Genomic DNA, 17,746 nt, shown 5'->3' with positions numbered 1-17,746 from the left:
ACAAATAACTTTTCTGAGTCTAAACAAATTCATCTATAAAATGAGAATAACACATAAATCAACCTCCCTGGGGTAGTTGTGAAAAGAGTTTTGTGAAATAGTCAGCCCTGTCTAAATGTGAAATATTCTAATAGGCCAAATATATATATATATATATATATATATATATATATATATATACACACAATCTACTTTGAGAAGTTTATTTGTGAAAGCAAATGAGATGTGTTTAAATGCATGAAAATCCAAGATATTAATTTTATATAGCACTTTTTTCCCATCTATAAAGGTCATCATTTTATAGAGGAGAAATCTGAGGCATTTGGGGTTAAGTTCTCGCTCCTAAAAATGAAATAAAATAATAATATTAATGATTTTTATATAACAGATAATTCTGAACACTCCAAAAAATCTCATTCCCTGAAACAATTACGCAAAAGTCCCTAACAGTATAACTACTAATATATCATGCCAATTCTATTCTTCTGGTTTAGTTAATTTTTCTCTTCTCTTTATTTTTAAACATTTACTTTAAAAATTTTGAGTTTCCCTGTTCCTCCTTCACCCACTGAGAATAAAAACAACATGATATCAATTAAATATGTAAAGCAATACAAATTTCAGAATTCTGAATAACCTTTTTCATCATTGGTCTTTTGGAACTGTGAGAAAGTTCTCTTAATTTCTGTTAAGTAAAATGGTCATTGGTTAGTTAATTGATGTCAGGATTCAAATTCTGGTCTTCTGACTTTCAGTCTGGTGTTCTTTCTTAATAGGAGTTTATTATTTGTAAAAATTCAGATAGTTAAATATTGCATGATAATCTGCAAAAGAAAAATGAAGGGGTGAAAATTAGCAACATGTTCAGAAGAAGTAAACATTTTAAACATATTACTATTTTAATCATTTTGTGGGGGAAAAAAAGAGAACTAAAGGGGGAAACCACAAAAAAAGAAAAAGAATGAAAATGTATGCTTTAATCCTCATCAGTCTCGGTAGTTCTTTCTCTGGATAGGGATGGCATTTTTCATCCCAAATCCACTGGAATTGTCTTTGAACTCCACTATGCTGAGAAAAGCTTAAGTCTATGATAGTAGATCCTCACATAATCTTGCTGTTACTGTGTACAATGTTTTCCTGGTTCTGCTTGGTAGTGTTAATTCTAATGAAGTTATTTTAAAAAGTCAACAAAGATTATAGGTAAAAAAAACTATACAAATATTGGTTCTTGAATGTGAACACCTAAGTTCATATCCTCTTTTTTCCCAATTAAACAGCCATGCAACCAAGGTCAAGGTATTCTTTGTATCTGTGGCAGGCAAACAGGATAACCCTGGTGATAATCTACCAATACACTGCTCTGATCTCTTACAGACTTCTGTAGAAAACCTCTGGAAGTGTCTGCTTGGGCATCTAAAGTACCTTTTTCCAGATCTTTCTCCAAGTAGAGAAATTAATTTTCAGTCCTGGTTTTCCTGTCCACAGCAACAAAAAGAGGCATGTAAATCCACATCTAGGTTATTTCAGACATCTCTTAACCATTATTGCGCTTTCTTTCCTAAAATTTGTAATTATACAGTATTTTATCTCTGTTACATATTTTTTGGGAGCTCCTTGAAGATAAAGGGCTATTTGATTTTTGTCGTTGTATCCTCAGTATTTAGTATAGTGACTAGCACACAGATGTTTCACAAACATTTGTTGAACTGAAATATCAAAGGAATAGTTTTTCAATATAACTCAATATGTTTTTAAAGTATCGATCATAATATGTGCTGAATATTGTGTAAATGGAATACAAGAACATATGACATAAGCTTAAAAATAAAACTAAATTTGAATACAAGGGGAAGTATAATAAAAGCAATGAAAGGGCATTTAGGGAGCCAAAATAGGATGGCATATGCCATGTAGGTAGAGCCAGGAGGACAACTGACACAATGATCACAATAATGAAAAAGAAAACAACTTTTAAAGACTTATGAATGTTAATTTTAGATTCACTAACAAATGACCTAAGAAGACATGCCCAAGTATGCAGAATGAAACTACTAGAGGTGTAGAATGAAAAATTTATTTTCAGATATGGTCATGGCATTGTTGATCTATTTTGCTTGACTCTACTTACTCTGTTACAAAGAAGTAGTTCTATTTGGTAGTGGAAGGGTGGCGTTGATGGGATTTTTAATTTTTTTTAAGATAAAAAGATCAAACATTAAATAAATAGAAACGTGAAGGAAGTTTGGAAGGGGATATAGAAAAGGGAGGCATTTTTTTTTACTTTTATGTCAAATTTATACTAATATTTTAAAATATGAATAGCAATCAGTAGAAATTCACTTTCATATAAAATCCTTTTTGACCCATATACATAATACGTACATGCATATATATATATGCATATATATATATTGTATGTATGTGTGTATATAGATAGATATGGATAAAGGAGCAGTAGCACTAGAATATGAATAGGATTTCAAAGGAAGGAGATTTCAAGAGAGCAATTGAGAGGTTAGGGAAGGGGGAACTGTACCTTTCCCCAAAATAATGTTAAAAAAATGAGAGGGGGGTGGTGGTTTAAGGAAATCACAGGAAAAAGACTCCAATTAACCTTAAAGGTAGACCACTTGAAATAGAGGGAAAAAAATTAAGAAAAAGAAAAAATAGATATGTATATCCAAGAGTCTAATCCAATTGGAGTTTGTCCTGGGTCACACAAGTGGTAGATTGCACAGGACCAAGAATGTCAATTGGAGGGAAAAGACTCAGGCTTCTTTTTTTTAGTAGTAGTGCACCGGGAAATTTGTTCAGGTAACTGTGGAGACACCTAGGAAGAACCCATATGGTATGTCAACCCTTACCAGGTCGATCCCTCACCTCGAAGTCCTTGCATTAAAACTCTGTTGATGAGGAAAGCACAAAACAAGGTGAAACCTACACCTACCTACAGGAGCATCAGAGTTGAGGGGGAGAACTATGGGTCCCCAGTGTATGGATCGGAGCGGGATCCCGGGAGACCCCGTGGATCTCCCTCATCCCCTGACACCAGGAAGGCGTGGAAGGTCACAGACCTCGGGGTGGAGCTGAGAGTGTTGCAGTTAGAAGTGAGGGGCGTCGCTCTCCGGTGTTTGGCTCTAGGGTCTGACCCTTTGGAGCACGCGCCTCGGGATCGGTCAAATCGCGGGGGAAACGAAAACGAGGTCAAAACCCGGGGCCAATGAGGAACCAGATCTGGCGGTGGTTCTAGCTCTCTCGCCTCGGGTGTGTACGGGTGTGTACGTGCGGGCGAAGGGGCAGCCTGTGGCCGAACTCCGCCTCGCAGGGCGGGGAGTGGGAAGCAGACGGACCGCCCGCCCGGTGGGTTGGCAGCAGCCGCGGAGGAGTGGGAGGAGAGGCGAGCAAGATGCTCCGGGGGTAGCGTGGCTGCTGCTGCTCCAGTAGCAGCCTCTGCGGGGCTGAGGCGGGAGCGGCGCGCGCTCGGCGAACGTTCCCCGGATCCCGGGGAGGCGGGGAAGGGAGCCAGGGCGCGCGCGCAGAGGGCGCGAGGAGCCGCTGCTGGAACGGCGGCTGCTCCGGGGCTGCATCCTCTCTCCCGCAGAGAGGGCTCGGCGCGGCCCAAGGGTGCTGCACCGGCCGGTCGCGCCACCGCTGTCTTCCCCTCCTTATCTAGCTTCTGCTCTGCTCCGCCCCGGCGTCTCCAGACGCGGAGCTTCCTCTTTCTTCTGCCGCCCCTCCTCCCCCCGCGGCGCCCCGCGGCGCGCTAGGTCCGGGGTCCAAGAAAGATGCGGCTCTACCGGTGGCTGCTGAAGCAGCCGGTCCCTAAACAAATCGAGCGCTACTCCCGCTTCTCTCCGTCGCCGCTCTCCATTAAGCAGTTCCTGGACTTTGGTGAGTGAATGCCCGGCGTGGGGAGGGAGGAGGGAGGGAACAGGTCCCCGGGTTCGAGACCTGGTGGCCCCAGCGCACGTCCCTCTCGGCTAGGCTGCACGGCCTTGGTGAGCAAGCGGGATGGCGTATTTTGTTTTCTCTGCTGATGTTGCGCGCGTGTGTGTACGCGCGCGTGCGGGTGTGCGCGTGTGTGGGGAGGGGTAAATGGGGGGGAGGGGGTTGCGTCTACCCCGCTCCCCCTCCAAGCAGACCAGAGAAAGTCCTGGTCCTGGGGCCAGAAGCATCCTCAACAACCTGGCCTGGTCTCTTCTTTTTCAAGCTTGCGGCCCGGCTCACCTGAGGCCTTTTCCTCGAAATAATAAAACGGGAGACCGGAGCTCCCCACCCCGATCTCCGCGGCATGAGTTACCCCTTGTTGGAAGCCTTTCCCGCGAGCCAGGCCCCCTGCGCCCACGAGCCCCCGCAGAACGAGAGAGTCACTTTTTTTTGTTTGTTTTTTTGCCCCACCTGAGTTAACTCACCTGTCTCAGAATTTGCGATTTGTGGATGTGAAAGGGAAAGGATAGCAGGATCTGAAGCCTAGGAATCCTAGTTGAGTGGAAAGTGCAGTTAAGGTCAAAGGGCTTTAAAAAAAAAAAAAGTTCTGCTAGAGACTATCTGGGTCTATCTTTTACTTTTTTAAATGTTTTTTTTCCTTCCACCAGCCTACTTTAAAAAAAAAAAAAAAAGGAAGAGTGAAAAAATAAAATGCAACAAATCGATAGTCAAAACCATTTGGACATGTTTTTATTCGTTTCACTTCTGACTCTTGATGACTCTTTTGGGGGGTTTTCTTGGCAGAGAAACTGGTTTGCAATTTCCTCCTTCAACTCATTTTACAGATGAGAAAATGACAATCAGGGTCAAGTGACTTGTCCAGGGTGACACAGTTAGTAAATGTCTGAGACTACATTTGCACTAAGGTCTTCCTGACTCCAGACGCAGCTGCTCTATGCACGGCGCCACCTAGCTATCTCCCACACGGGTATTGTCTCCAAAAATGTATTTGAGTAAGTTGATAGGCTAGAAAGTTATTGCTTCCTTTAAACTGTGGGAGATGTGGACAGTTTTATTTTTATATAGAAATTGCTTCACATTTCCAGATGCAGGTTAATTGAATCATGTAATAATGCTTTCTAGATCTTGAGGACTGTTGTTGAGTTACTTGTTTGTCTGAAATGGGTGACATGTCTGATTTCAAAATTGTATTCTAGTTTAAAAATGATCCTTCAACTTAAAATTTTTTAAAACCTTGGATCTAACTAAATATTAGATTTAAACATCATATAAATATTAAATTTTCATAAAAATCTGGTATGGGGAAAATTGACACATCTGTAGTGCCTTTTCTCATTTATGTCTCCAACTACTTTATTTATATCCATCTTTTAAAGTATTTTCCCTGAGACTGGTAGGCCTTATTACTTCCACCCCACTTATCATTTACAAACAAAAAATACTGTCTCTCCTACCTCTAAGAAACTTGAAAGGACTTTAACTTAAGGACTTAACTTGCTTGCTGACAAAATTATGCATAGATTGCAGTACTGGAAAAAGCACTATATTTTTTCCTAGTAAGCATTGTTTTTAGTCTGGTGGGAAAGTTCTGGATCCAGCTTCAAAATTTTAATACATTTTCTTCTGCAAGCCTTTGACTCAATGCTGTTTACACTCCTAAGAAAGTGAAACTAGGCATTTGATTAAGGTAACAAAGTGAAACCAAGCATTACCGAATAAAAGCAAAATCTGTTTGGAGAGTTTTACCAACCTTTCAACCAATGTCCATATTGCACAGATGATTTATTTAAATAAGCTTTACAGGAGCACTGTTAGATTGGTATCACTAAAATAAAGACTCTTGGGGATGATTATCTGTTATAAAGTAAGGTTGGAGTAAGGAGAGAAAAGAATGTTATGGTATGGGAACAAATATAGTTAAAGAAATTAAACTGTCAGATGAAGTAATATGGTTGATCATCTGACCTATTTTCAGTTCTTCACAACTTTACTCCATGATAATTTTTATAGTGTTTTTGCAATGCCTTCTCTAGTCACCTGTGGAAATTTTAGAGGTTTGAGGAAGAGCTTTGTTTCAGGATCTGGAGATGAAATGTCATTGTTACTATAAATAAACATTTTCCTATCTTTAATTTGTGGTTTGGGAGAAGATTCTGAAAATACCAACCCTTTCATTAGGGCCAGCAGAGACAGGTTAATTAATAACACAAAGAAACAAAAGGAGCTGAGAGTCCTAATTTCATTTCTTTTTCTCAAAGTGGAAGTAACTATTAAAAGTTTTGAGAAATCATCACTTGATTATTATATCTATGGAACAACATTGTATTTTTTAGGGGTCATGGTAGTTCTTTTATTTGCGCATGAAAAACAAACTATATGCAGACATGCATATGTGTATATATGTACACACAGACACATACACGTATATATTTATATGTTCATATATAAATATATGTATACAAATGTATGTTTCAAATTACCAAGTTACCAGGTTTGGAAAAGCTGGTAAGAAGAATCAAAGAATTTCAGATCTAGGAGAATCTCAGAGACTATTTTGACTAAAAAAATTCTCCCATCTTGCATAGTCATCCAACCTCCTTTTTAAATTAATGAGATATGGAGCCCATTACACCTGAAGGCAGCCATTCAACTTTTGCCATAACTCTCATTGTCAGGAACTTCTCATAATTAGCTGAAGTCAGTCTCTTCAAGTTACCACCACTGTTCTTAGTTCTACCTTTTGAGCCAAGCAGGATGTCTAATTGCTCTTACTACACATGATAACCTTTCAGATATTTTAAGAAGGTTCTTATGTTTCCTCTTCAGCTTCCTTCAGGCTCCTTAAGATGATATCTATGTATCAAGACCTCTACTCCCCAAACCATACTTGCTGCTGTGCTCTGGATGTGCTTTAGCTTTTAGTGCTCTTCTTAAAATGTGGCACCCATAACTTATGCACGTTACTTCAGATTTTATTGACTAGAACAGACAATAGCCATGCTATTCTATCCCTTATTCTAGGCACTGTAATGCTTACTCTGCCTAATATTGCATTTTATTTTTTGGCTGTTGTCATACTGTTGCTTCTTTTTTAGCTTGAAACCCATTGAAAACCTAAGATCTTTCCCCCAAGAACTGTTGCCTCTCTATATTACCCTTTCTTCTCTTTTTGGAATTGATTTTTTAAATTCTATTTTTTATCTCAAATGTAGAACTTCACCATTATTTATATTAAATTTATCCTTAGCTCATCATTCTAATCTGCCACTATTTAGGACCTGGCTTGTCAACTAACATTTTAGTTCTTTACCTAAAACTGTGATTGAACTTTGAAATTTTATCTGTTAATAATCTTTCATTTCACTTCCAACTTTCCTTATCTTTTCTACATTTATTCTTTATTTTTTTTATTTTTATTTATTTTATTTTTTTGGCTGAGGCAATTGGGGTTAAGTGACTTGCCCAGGGTAAGACAGTTAGGAAGTGTTATGTGTTTGAGGTCATATTGGAACTCAGGTCCTCCTGGTAGTGCTATATCCACTGACTACCTAGCTGCCCCATTTATTCTTTATTTTATAATGACCTCCTTATTTACTTAGTTCATCATTTCTGCCTTGACCAAACTTTTCTCAGGGACTTGACTTGGAGTCAAACAGAAAGACTTCATATCATGCTTCAGATACTTAGATAATGTCCTCTGTTTCACTTACCTTGCCTGTTAAATAAAAGAGTTTGACTCTCTGGTTTCTTAATATTGAATCTAGATCTAAACCTAGAATCCCTGATCTTGACACCTTCACTCCTGTCGTTTATGTCCAGACTCAATCCTAAGTCTCTTTATCATTTGCCTTCTTTTCCTATTTCTAAGCTTTGGAGAATTGTTGAAGGAAGTAACAAAATCAGGTCAATAGATTCTACTTAAATTCAGTCCCATAATCCATTTGGTCTAATATAATAATAATAGTAAATATTTCTGCAGGATCGTCAAGTTTGCAAAGGCCATTGTATGTGCTGTCACAGGATCTCATAGCATTTTTTTTTTTTTTTAGTTTAGCCCTATAGACATTGCCATTCTGGTTTGTAGAAGAAAAAAAATTGAGACTGAGAAATTCAGTGATTTAGCCTTGTTCTGACAGAAAGTGCAAATGGGATTTGAATTGAGGTTACTTGACTTCAAGTCCAGAATATTTCCAGTAATCTCCCTGCTTTTAGTTCTTCTCAGTTGTTTCTAGGATAAAATGTATGCTACTTAACTTTGCAGGCATGTAAACTTTCTCCAATATGACGTTCTACTTTTCAGACTTATATTACTGACCTTGACTTAAAACTTTACTCTTCATTTTTATTGAAGTCTCCTCTTGGTTTTTATGTGAAGCCAGTATTCCAGTTGTCTTTCCTGTGCTTTTATACTACCTTTGCACAGCCCTCCCTCATTTTAGTCCAGTTCACTTGTATGACATTATTACCTCCCTGATGCTATAGTCCTCTTTGAGAACAAAGAACAAATAAGAAGACAGATCATGCTTCTTGCTTTTAATTTAATTTCAAAATGTTGATTAGTTAATGAATCACACCTTTTCAACTGTTCTAGTCTTCTTCTTTTTTTTTTTTAATGGACTTGCTTACTGTGTGAAAAAGTTTTCTCAGTATTATAAATAGTTTACCAGATTAATATTATTCTGAGAGCCTAATAAAATTTTTGCCAGGAATAATTTGGAAGAGTGAAGAAACCAGTTAGTGATTTCTTCTATTAAGTAGGTCAAAAATAACCCCTTTTTTAAGGTAAATGTTCTCAGACATTTGCTGTGGTAGAGCCACAACAAGTTTTTATTAATACCTGTAATCCAGATTCATTCATTTACTTAAAAACTCAGATGAACAAGAAATTGATTTGTTCAGTGTGCATGCAGAGTACATTTATAAGCATCAGATGGGTACTTCCTACTGTCCTATTCATTGAAGTTGTGGTAGGGCTGACATATTGTTTTATGGCAGGCACTCTGGTTTCTCTTTGGATGGTGAGGATATGGTCCTCAGGCTTTGGTGATGCGGTAGTAGGGCTTGACTGGCTGGCTTGACTAGGGCTTTTCATTAGTCTATGAGAGCTCAAGGCTTAACAATTCTTATTGCTCTAATCACCCTTCTTTGGTGTGTGTTGTTTAGTGTGATAGATGTGGAAAAACAACAGGACCCCTGATTTTTCTTGAATCAATGTTATATTCTTATTGAATCACCATTTTATTAGTGGATGAATTTCTCTTATTAAATGTTTTTGTATGACAGTTTTCCTCTATAAGTTTCTTCAGGACAGAGATTGTTTAAATTTTATCTTTGTACCCCCAGTGTCCATGATGCTAAGATGGGATGGGATCGGTGCTTAATAAATGCTTATTGCTTGATTTGGAGAATTGAATAAACTAAAGCATGAAAAGCATTTTGCAACCCTTCAGATGTTATATAAATGTCAATGTCTTAATAACTGCAGGTGGACAATTAATTGTGCTTGGATTTGAATTAGCATGGAACATAGGAGTTGGGCTACCATGCCATCCTTTAAATGATCCTACATTCCCTATAACAAAGGTATGTTAAGCAACATTTTTCAGAGGGTATTATGTAACTTTAGTTTCTAAAAAATTGAGGTTCACCCAATAACAGTAATGTAAATAGACTATGGTATCAGTAAGATAACTTGTGGAGCAGAAAATGAAGTAGCTTTTTCATGTAGGAAGGACCAGGGATAACAAACTAAATCAATAAATATGCTGGTACCATGTCATATCAAGAGAGAAAAAGAAAGGCCGCAAGCACATAGGAATTTATAAATGTTTAAAAATCTATCTTCCTGACTAAAATAATGTTGTTCATGTAATAATGATGAAAGGATACTTCTCTGTTGTCTATAGAGAGGTAAAGAAATATAGATGTGAAATATTGTGTGAATTGTCAAGTTAAAGTTCTGTGATGACTAGTTTTGGTTAACTGTACTGTTTTGTTACAAAGGAAGATTTAATGGATAAGGAATACATAAAGAAATTATTATAGTATAACAAAAAATCCCTAAAAGGTAACAATCTAAATTTTTTAATGAGAAACTTGTTGGGGGCAGCTAGGTGGCACAGTGGATAGAGCACCAGCCCTGAAGTCAGGAAGACCTGAGTTCAAATGTGACCTCAGACACTTAACACTTCCTAGCTTGTGACTCTGGGCAAGTCCCTTAACCCCAAATGCCTCAGGAAAAACAAACCAAAAAAAATTTGTTGGTATTTGAAAAATTTCAAATTTATGTCCAGTTTTATAAGTTGATAGAATTAAATTATATTATAGTTTAATGGTATTCAAAGATTAACTGAGAATTCTTTTGTTCATATCAGGGTAAAAAAATATAAAAATAACTTCAATAAGGTAGCATTTTGAAAGCTAGGAACTTTGCAAAGTTTTAAAACGCTTATCTTAAAATGCCTTTTTTCTAATATTTGGTAAAAAGTCCCAAATTTGGAATTAATTCTTATCCTATTTATAAAAAGTATCACCTCATTTAAGGTAATGTGTGATATAATGAAAAGAGCCTTCTACTTTGAGTCAGGACCAGCATTTGAATTTCTGTTGTGTACTTATTTGGGTTGTTACCTAACAATAAAAATGAGGAAATTGCACTTTTTCTAATTGCATTTCATTCACTTTTAATTTAAACACTTTTAACACTTAACTTTTGTGACTTTAGCTATAATGTAACTGAGTAAAGAAAGCAAAAATGGGCTTTAAGCAGCCAAAAGAGATGTCACAATTACTGCACAAAAACTCATATGCTTTTCTCTTTAGAGAACATTTCAGAGACTAACTCATTTTGTTTTAACAAGCAAGATCATCTGGTTTCTAAGCACATAATAGAAATAGCAAATTAGGGAAAGACGTTACTACTGAATAATGATAATAAATGATAAATTAAAAAAAAAAGACTAGAAGTTCAGGTTTCTGAGGCCATTTGTTATGGAGGCATAGCTCATTGGATATGTAAGAAGCAAAATCAAGTATTTTCTTGCTTCTTATTGGCAATTTTAGAAAATCTGGCTCGACAAAGCAAAAAATAAATTGCCTTTGCAGTAGTAAACAATCATATGAAGAAAGGAAATGATCTTTAAGGGCAGAATTTTGTAGGCAGGACAGTGAGACTAGGATTGGTAAATTATAGCTGGAGAATTTGTAGGAGGACCAGTAGAAACAAGAATGATAACAAAGATTGAGCCGTCTGAGAAGACAGTGAGCAAAGGAGTTTAGGTTTATTCCTTGAGTTTCTATCTCTTGAGGAGTGATTTCCATCAAAGTAGTCAAGATGGTTTGGATTTTACTCCCAAGGACTTTGGGAAGTATAAGAGAAACTTAAATAGCACACTGATTAATGAGAATATGGTCTAATGGGGCACCTCAGAATTTTTGTTAGTTGCCAAAGTCCATCTGCTTAAAGTGCTTACAGAGGAATTTTCCTTGCAAAATCAGCTGAACCAGTTAGACCCCTGATGAGGTTTCACTTTTTTTTTCTTTTTAAAGGTGATTAAAATAGGTAGTTCTAAATATTTGACCTTATAAGGATTAATTCCCTTTGTATTTGATAACATAGATAGGGAACAATAAATAAAAAAGGGTAAATTTTCAAAAGGGATAGGTTTGGTTGGGGATTAGTAGACTGAATAAACTCACTTCATACCTAGATATCCCCCTCCCTCACCCCCCACCAAGCAGCTTGTACAGTTAGAATCTTGCTTTTTGGCGTCTCCTTTGTATGTTGTGGTGCTTTAACCATGAGCCTTCTCTGTCACACCATGTACTTTTACAGATCAGCTGGTAAAATGTGACTGGAAGCTTGGGACAGCCCCATTAGTTGTCTGGGTGAATAAGTCTGGCCAAAAAATAGGTTTACTGAGGATGATTGGAATGAATATTAGGAGGGAGTTAGACGCAGAGACCTTTAAGTGTGACTTGAAGCATAAGATAGACAAGAAGATAATTGTTGTTTTGTTTCTTGGGGTATTAGAAAAATTATTCCCTGTGTTTCAATACTGAGCCATGAAGAGTCCACCTGCCCTACCTAAATATAGAACTTCCTCAAAAATCCTTACCACTATTAGTTGTGTCCCGATCCTATGTGGTCGTACTATGCCACTAATACTTTCGTTAACAATTGAGGCATCTTTAGGATGGGTTCCTGTAGGCAAGGGCCAACATTCCTGTGAAGCTTGGGATGTTTTTTCTGCAGGATCACAGAAAGCCTTGAGGCAGCGTGCTTTAGTCAAAGAAGGGGGTCCCAAACTTAGGCAACTATTTAATATGTGAAGCCAGGTTATTATTATGCTAGTGAGCCTGATGCAAGTCCATAAGGGATAATCCAATTTCCTTTAGAGGAAAGACCACTGAGGAATGGAGCTTTCAGATAAAGGTGAGAAGAGTTTTTCATGGACATGGCTAATGTGAGTTTATGAGAGGGAAATACCTGTTTTTGGACTTAAGGTAGCTTTTATGCTGGTTGTTGAAGAGCTAAAAGGAAGCCCTTAGAATTGTCTTAGCCATCTCTTTAAATTGCTTTGTTAACATTAAATAATAATTGATCAGGGATGGAGTGAAAAATATTTCTTCCCTGGTATTAGAGATGAAGGTGGCTAGATCTATACACACTTCTCTTAAAATAACGTTATGTAACTGGTTTAAAAAAAAAAAGGTAGGTGGCAGCTGGGAACTTAAAATAGATTTTGCCCTTTTGTATTTACTATTTGTAAGATAAATTTCCATTGTTTTTCTGATTGATATACTGAAACTATGTACATCAATTACAGTAGTAATATAAATTTAAAGGTTCATTGGGGGCAATACTTATATTGATGTAGAGAATGGGGCATTGTGAATTGTTAATAATATTGGAAAATATGGTTATTCTTAACGTTTTGATTTTTGTTCCATAGCTTAAAGTTGATAAAAATGAATTTTGCATAATTAAAACAAAAATAAAAGACTTTTCTGCTTTGACCACTCCTAGAAAACTGGCCTTTTGACTGATCTTTTGAAAATCTTTTTTGAAAGGATGATTTTTTTTTTTTTTTTTTTTTTTTTTTTTTTTTTGCTGAGGCAATTGGAGTGAAGTGACCTGCCCAGGGTCACACAGCTAGGAAATGTTAAGTGTCTGAGACCAAATTTGAACTCAGGTCCACCTGACTTTAGGGCTGGTACTCTATCCACTGAGCCACATAGTTGCCCCAAAAGGATGATTATTTAGAAAAACATTCCTTAAAATTTTTTTATGAAATGAATTTAGTGATATGTACATTAGTAGCAATGTTGCTGTGAATAAGGGCCATTTTACTTAAAAACTTTTTGAAGATGTTTGTTTCTCAAGGTGACTTGCTGAACTCATAAAAAAAAATAATAATAATAATAAAAAAAGATTAGGAAATTCCTAAGCAGCTCTGCCTCTGCATTAACCATTCACCAGTGCCAGAGAAATTACTCTGCTCTGAATGATCTGTAAAGAAAATTTGTATTTAGGATGTCAAGAGTGTTCATTAAGCAGAGTTTTAATTTTTCACTGGATAACTGGTCAAAAGAATGCTATATTAAGAGCCAAAATAAACAGGATTTTTTTTTTTTTTTGAAAACCTCTAATAAGATTTTGTAAAGGGGTGGAATGTTAGTTGAATTAAGAGGTATTAGTTTAATTTGAAATTGTGAAAAGTTGATATTAAACTGTAACATTAAAAAAAAATCTTACCTGAGTGATGAAGAAAGGTAAAGAAAGCATAAATGAAAATCAAGAAGATTAAAAAATTTCTAACAAGAAATTATCAGATTAAGTTTAAGCTTATTACAGGCAAGGATAATTTCATCCTTTGTAATTATATCTCTAGTTTATTATTTTTGTGGATTTAATGGTTTGAGTGATTTACCATTGACCCAGTATATATCCAAAAGATAAAATTTTTTGTTTTAACGTTTATATTACTGTGAAATGATGGACTTTGAATTGTGTACCTGAAGTGATTACTTATATCTTACCAGATATGGTGGGCTTTTTCTTAAATTAAAGGGTGATTTAAATGTTATTTTAGCAATTCTTCATTATAGGTCTGTTTGGATGGCATCTATTAATGAAGATCAATTTAAGCCGAAAGTGGAAAACTGACTTATACATAAAATTATAGAAAATAGTTGGAAAGCTAACACACAGTGGCATTGGTACATTTAAAACCCAAGTAACATGTAAATATACTTGTTTAAAGAATTTTATTTTTATTTTATTAATGTGGTTTAGACTGATAAGAGGTAGAAAGCTTTTAAATGTCAGAAATTTTTTGAATATTAACATAAAGCTATTATCAGTAAATTTTCCCTATTAATTGTCTCTTTTGAGTTTGTAAAGCTTGATAACTAATTATCCAATCTTAAACAACTTGCATGTCTTGAAAACCCCTCTCTTGTTTTTTAAAAATATATTTCTTTAAATGCAAAACAATTTTTTTTACATTAAAAAAATTAGTTCCAAGTCCTTTCCCTTCCTTTTGGCCTTCTCCCCTTATTGAGAAGGCAAGCAGTTTGATATAAATTTATATATTCAAGTCATGTAAAACAAGAAAAATAAAGTTTTTTTAAAAAGTATGTTTTGATATGCATTCATACTGTATCAGTTCTTTCTCTGGAGGTTAATCACATTTTTCATCCCAAGTCCTTTGGAATTGTTTTAACTAGTAAAACGTTCATAGTTCATCATCCTTAAAATGTTGTTTTTACTGTGTATAACATAGTTCTGCTTACTTCATCTTGCTGTTAGTTCATATAAATCTAAAGGTTTTTCTGAAAGCATCCTGCTTATTTCTTATATCACAATAGTATTTCATCACAATCATATACCACAATTTGTTCAATCATTTCCCAGTTGATGGGCATTGTCTCAATTTCTAATTCTTTGCCATTACCACCACCACAAAACAAAGCAACTATGAATATTTTTATACATATAGGTCCTTTTTCTTTTTTAAAAAATCTGCTTGAGTTACAGCTCTAGTCTGGGACAAAGGGTATGCCCTGTTTTATAGTTCTTTGGACATAGTTCCAAATTGTTCTCCAGATTGATTGGGTCAGTTCATAATTGTGCCAGCAGTGCTGCATTAGTCCTTCTAGTTTCCTACATCCCTTCTAACATTTGTCATTTTTCTTTTCTGTCATATTAGCCAATATGATAAGTATGAGATGTACCTTAGAATTTTAATTTGCATTTCTTTAATCCAGGGGGAGAAGAAATGTGGAAAGAAAAGGGGTTATAAGAACCTTCGAAATTATTTGATCTGTCCTTGCCAAGGCAACTATAGGCAACAATAACCTCCTCCTGCTTGATTTCTTTAAGTTATGTATGTATGGCCAATAAATGTTGTTATAAACATCCAAATAGTCCTCAGCAGAAAAAAGGACTTATCTCTGCTGTAGTCAATAATGACTTAGGGCATCTTTTCATATGATTGTAGTTAGTTTTGATTTCTTCTTTTCCTGTCCTTTGACCATTTACTAATTGGAAATAACTTGTTTTCTTATAGATTTGTTTCAGTTCTCTGTATACTTGAGAATTGAGGTCAGAGAAACTTGCTGTAAAATAATTTTTCCCCAGTTTCCTGCTTTCCTTCTAATTTTGCCTGCATTGGTTTTGTTTGTGTAAAAAATAAAAAACCTTTTAAATTTAATATAATGAAACTATTTATTGTCCATTCCTTAGTGCCTTTCTGTCTTGTTTGGTCATAAATTCTTCCTTTAACTATAGATTTGTCAGACTTATTTCATGCTTCCCTAATTGGTTTTTTTTTTTTTTTAAATCACCCTTCATATAAGAATCATGTATCCATTTAGACCTTATCTTGATATATGCTGTAAAATATTAATCTAGCTCCAGCCATACTGTTTTCCAGTTTTCCCAGCAGTTTGTATCAAGTAGTGAGTTCTCATCTCAAAAACTTGCAGCTTTATATTTATCAAACACTGACTTAATCTGATCAATTACTGCTTTATATTATGTATCTAATCTATTCCATCGGTCCACCACTGTTTCTTTGCCTGTACCAGGTTATTTTGATGATTGTTGCTTGGTATTATAGTTTGAGATCTGACAGAGCCTGGTCACCTTCCTTCACATTTGTTTTCATTGATTCCCTTGATATTCTTGAACTTTTGTTCTTCCAGATGAAATTTGTTACTATTTTTTTTCTAGCTAGAAAATAATTCTTTTGTAGGTTTATTAGCATGGCATTGAATAAGTAAATTAATTTAAACAGAATTGTCTTTTTTATTATATTTGCTCAGCCACCAATGAGCAATTAATATTTTTCCAATTATTTAGATCTGACTTTATTTGTATGAAAATGTTTTATAATTGTATTCATGTAGTTCCTGGATTTGTCTTGGCAGTAAACTCTCAGGTATTTTATATTGCCTTCAATTCCTTTAAGTAGAATTTTTCTGTCTCTTGAGACTGGGCTTTGTGGTTATTATATAGAAATGCTGGTGATTTATGTGGGTTAATTTTTTTATCCTGAAACTTTGTTAAAATTGTTAATTATTCCAAATAATTTCTTAATGGATTCTCTAGGATTCTCTAAGTTAAACTAATATACCATCTACAATAGCTAATATTATTGTGCAGTGTTGAATAGTAGTGGTGATAATAGGCATTCTTGCTTCATTCTTTTTGGGAAGGTTTCCTTTTTAGTCCCCATTACAGATAATTCTTGCTGATGGCTTTAGATAGATATTTATTTTAAGAAAAGCTCCTATTATTTCTATGCTTTCCAGTATGGTGATATTGTTGTTTTAATAGGAATGAATGTTGTATCTTATCAAAATCCTTTTCTTCATCTTTTGTTGAGGACCATTCTGGGTGAAAGGGCAGGTCAGTTCTAAGAGAGCCTTGGAAGTTGTGGATTGTGACACTTGAGGGAGTTGCAGGGCAGCCTGTACTGACACAGGTGTTGCTTGTGGACTGGGAATGAAATAAATTGGAGGCAAAGGGAAAAGGAGAAAGGTCAGACAACATAACAGCCTCTCTCAGTGTCCTTGTATCAATCCTCTCACACTAGGAGATTTCATTCTGCAGGTCTGGGTTGGATCTCCAGCAGCCACTGTCAGGTGGCACCCGGTAGCACAACAATCTTTTGATCTTAATATTGAGCTAGCTCGGAATTCCTGGTATAAATCCCATTTGGTCAGAATATGTAATCTCTGTGACATATTTCTGGAATCTCGTTGCTAATATTTTGTTTAAAAATTTTGCATCAATATTCATTAGATAAATTGTTTTATAATCTTCTGTAGCTGTTTTATGCTCTTTTAGTTTTGTAAAAAGCAATTTGTTATAAAGCAATTTGGTTCCTACCTCCTTAGCAAGGGTTTTGGAGTTTCAAATTAGAGGACTTCTAGTAAGGAACTCTCTTCAATGCAATGAAAAACTATGAATACAGAAGACTGCAGATAAAAGCTACTACTTACCTTCTACTAAAAAGATAATGGACTTAAAATACAAAGGGGAATATTTTTAGGTATTTGTAGCCAAGATAGGAATATATTGTGCTATACTATTCAAAGTTACTAAAAGGTTTTGTTTTTGTTTTGTTGTTCATTGTTGTTTATACATTAATAAAATTTAAAAGCTGAGTCTTAGTATAACTCATGCAGTGGAAAAACATTAGGGGTAGTTCATAGTAGCTTTCCTTGGTTTTATGAATAATTACTTTGACCAGGAAGAACACAAAGATCCATTGAACTGGTGGTGATA

General features: G+C 35.7%; 1 protein-coding gene across 2 annotated transcripts in view; it reads left to right on the top strand.

The window, feature by feature from the left end:
- Window positions 1–3,545: 3,545 nt before the first annotated feature.
- PDK3 (pyruvate dehydrogenase kinase 3) overlaps window positions 3,546–17,746 on the top strand; it is a 95,646-nt gene continuing 81,445 nt past the window's right edge. The window contains exon 1 of one of the 2 annotated variants that reach the window (XM_051985086.1): window positions 3,546–3,891. In XM_051985086.1, the coding sequence (XP_051841046.1) occupies window positions 3,786–3,891 (106 nt within the window). In that variant the 5' untranslated portion in view covers window positions 3,546–3,785. The remainder of the gene's footprint in view (window positions 3,892–17,746) is intronic. The other variant, XM_051985085.1, reaches the window with a different exon arrangement.

Source organism: Antechinus flavipes, chromosome 3 (assembly GCF_016432865.1).
Source record: "Antechinus flavipes isolate AdamAnt ecotype Samford, QLD, Australia chromosome 3, AdamAnt_v2, whole genome shotgun sequence".
Taxonomy (NCBI): Eukaryota; Metazoa; Chordata; class Mammalia; order Dasyuromorphia; family Dasyuridae; genus Antechinus; species Antechinus flavipes.
Note: the sequence above shows the minus strand (reverse complement) of the source record. Positions and strands in the feature narration are given on the sequence as shown.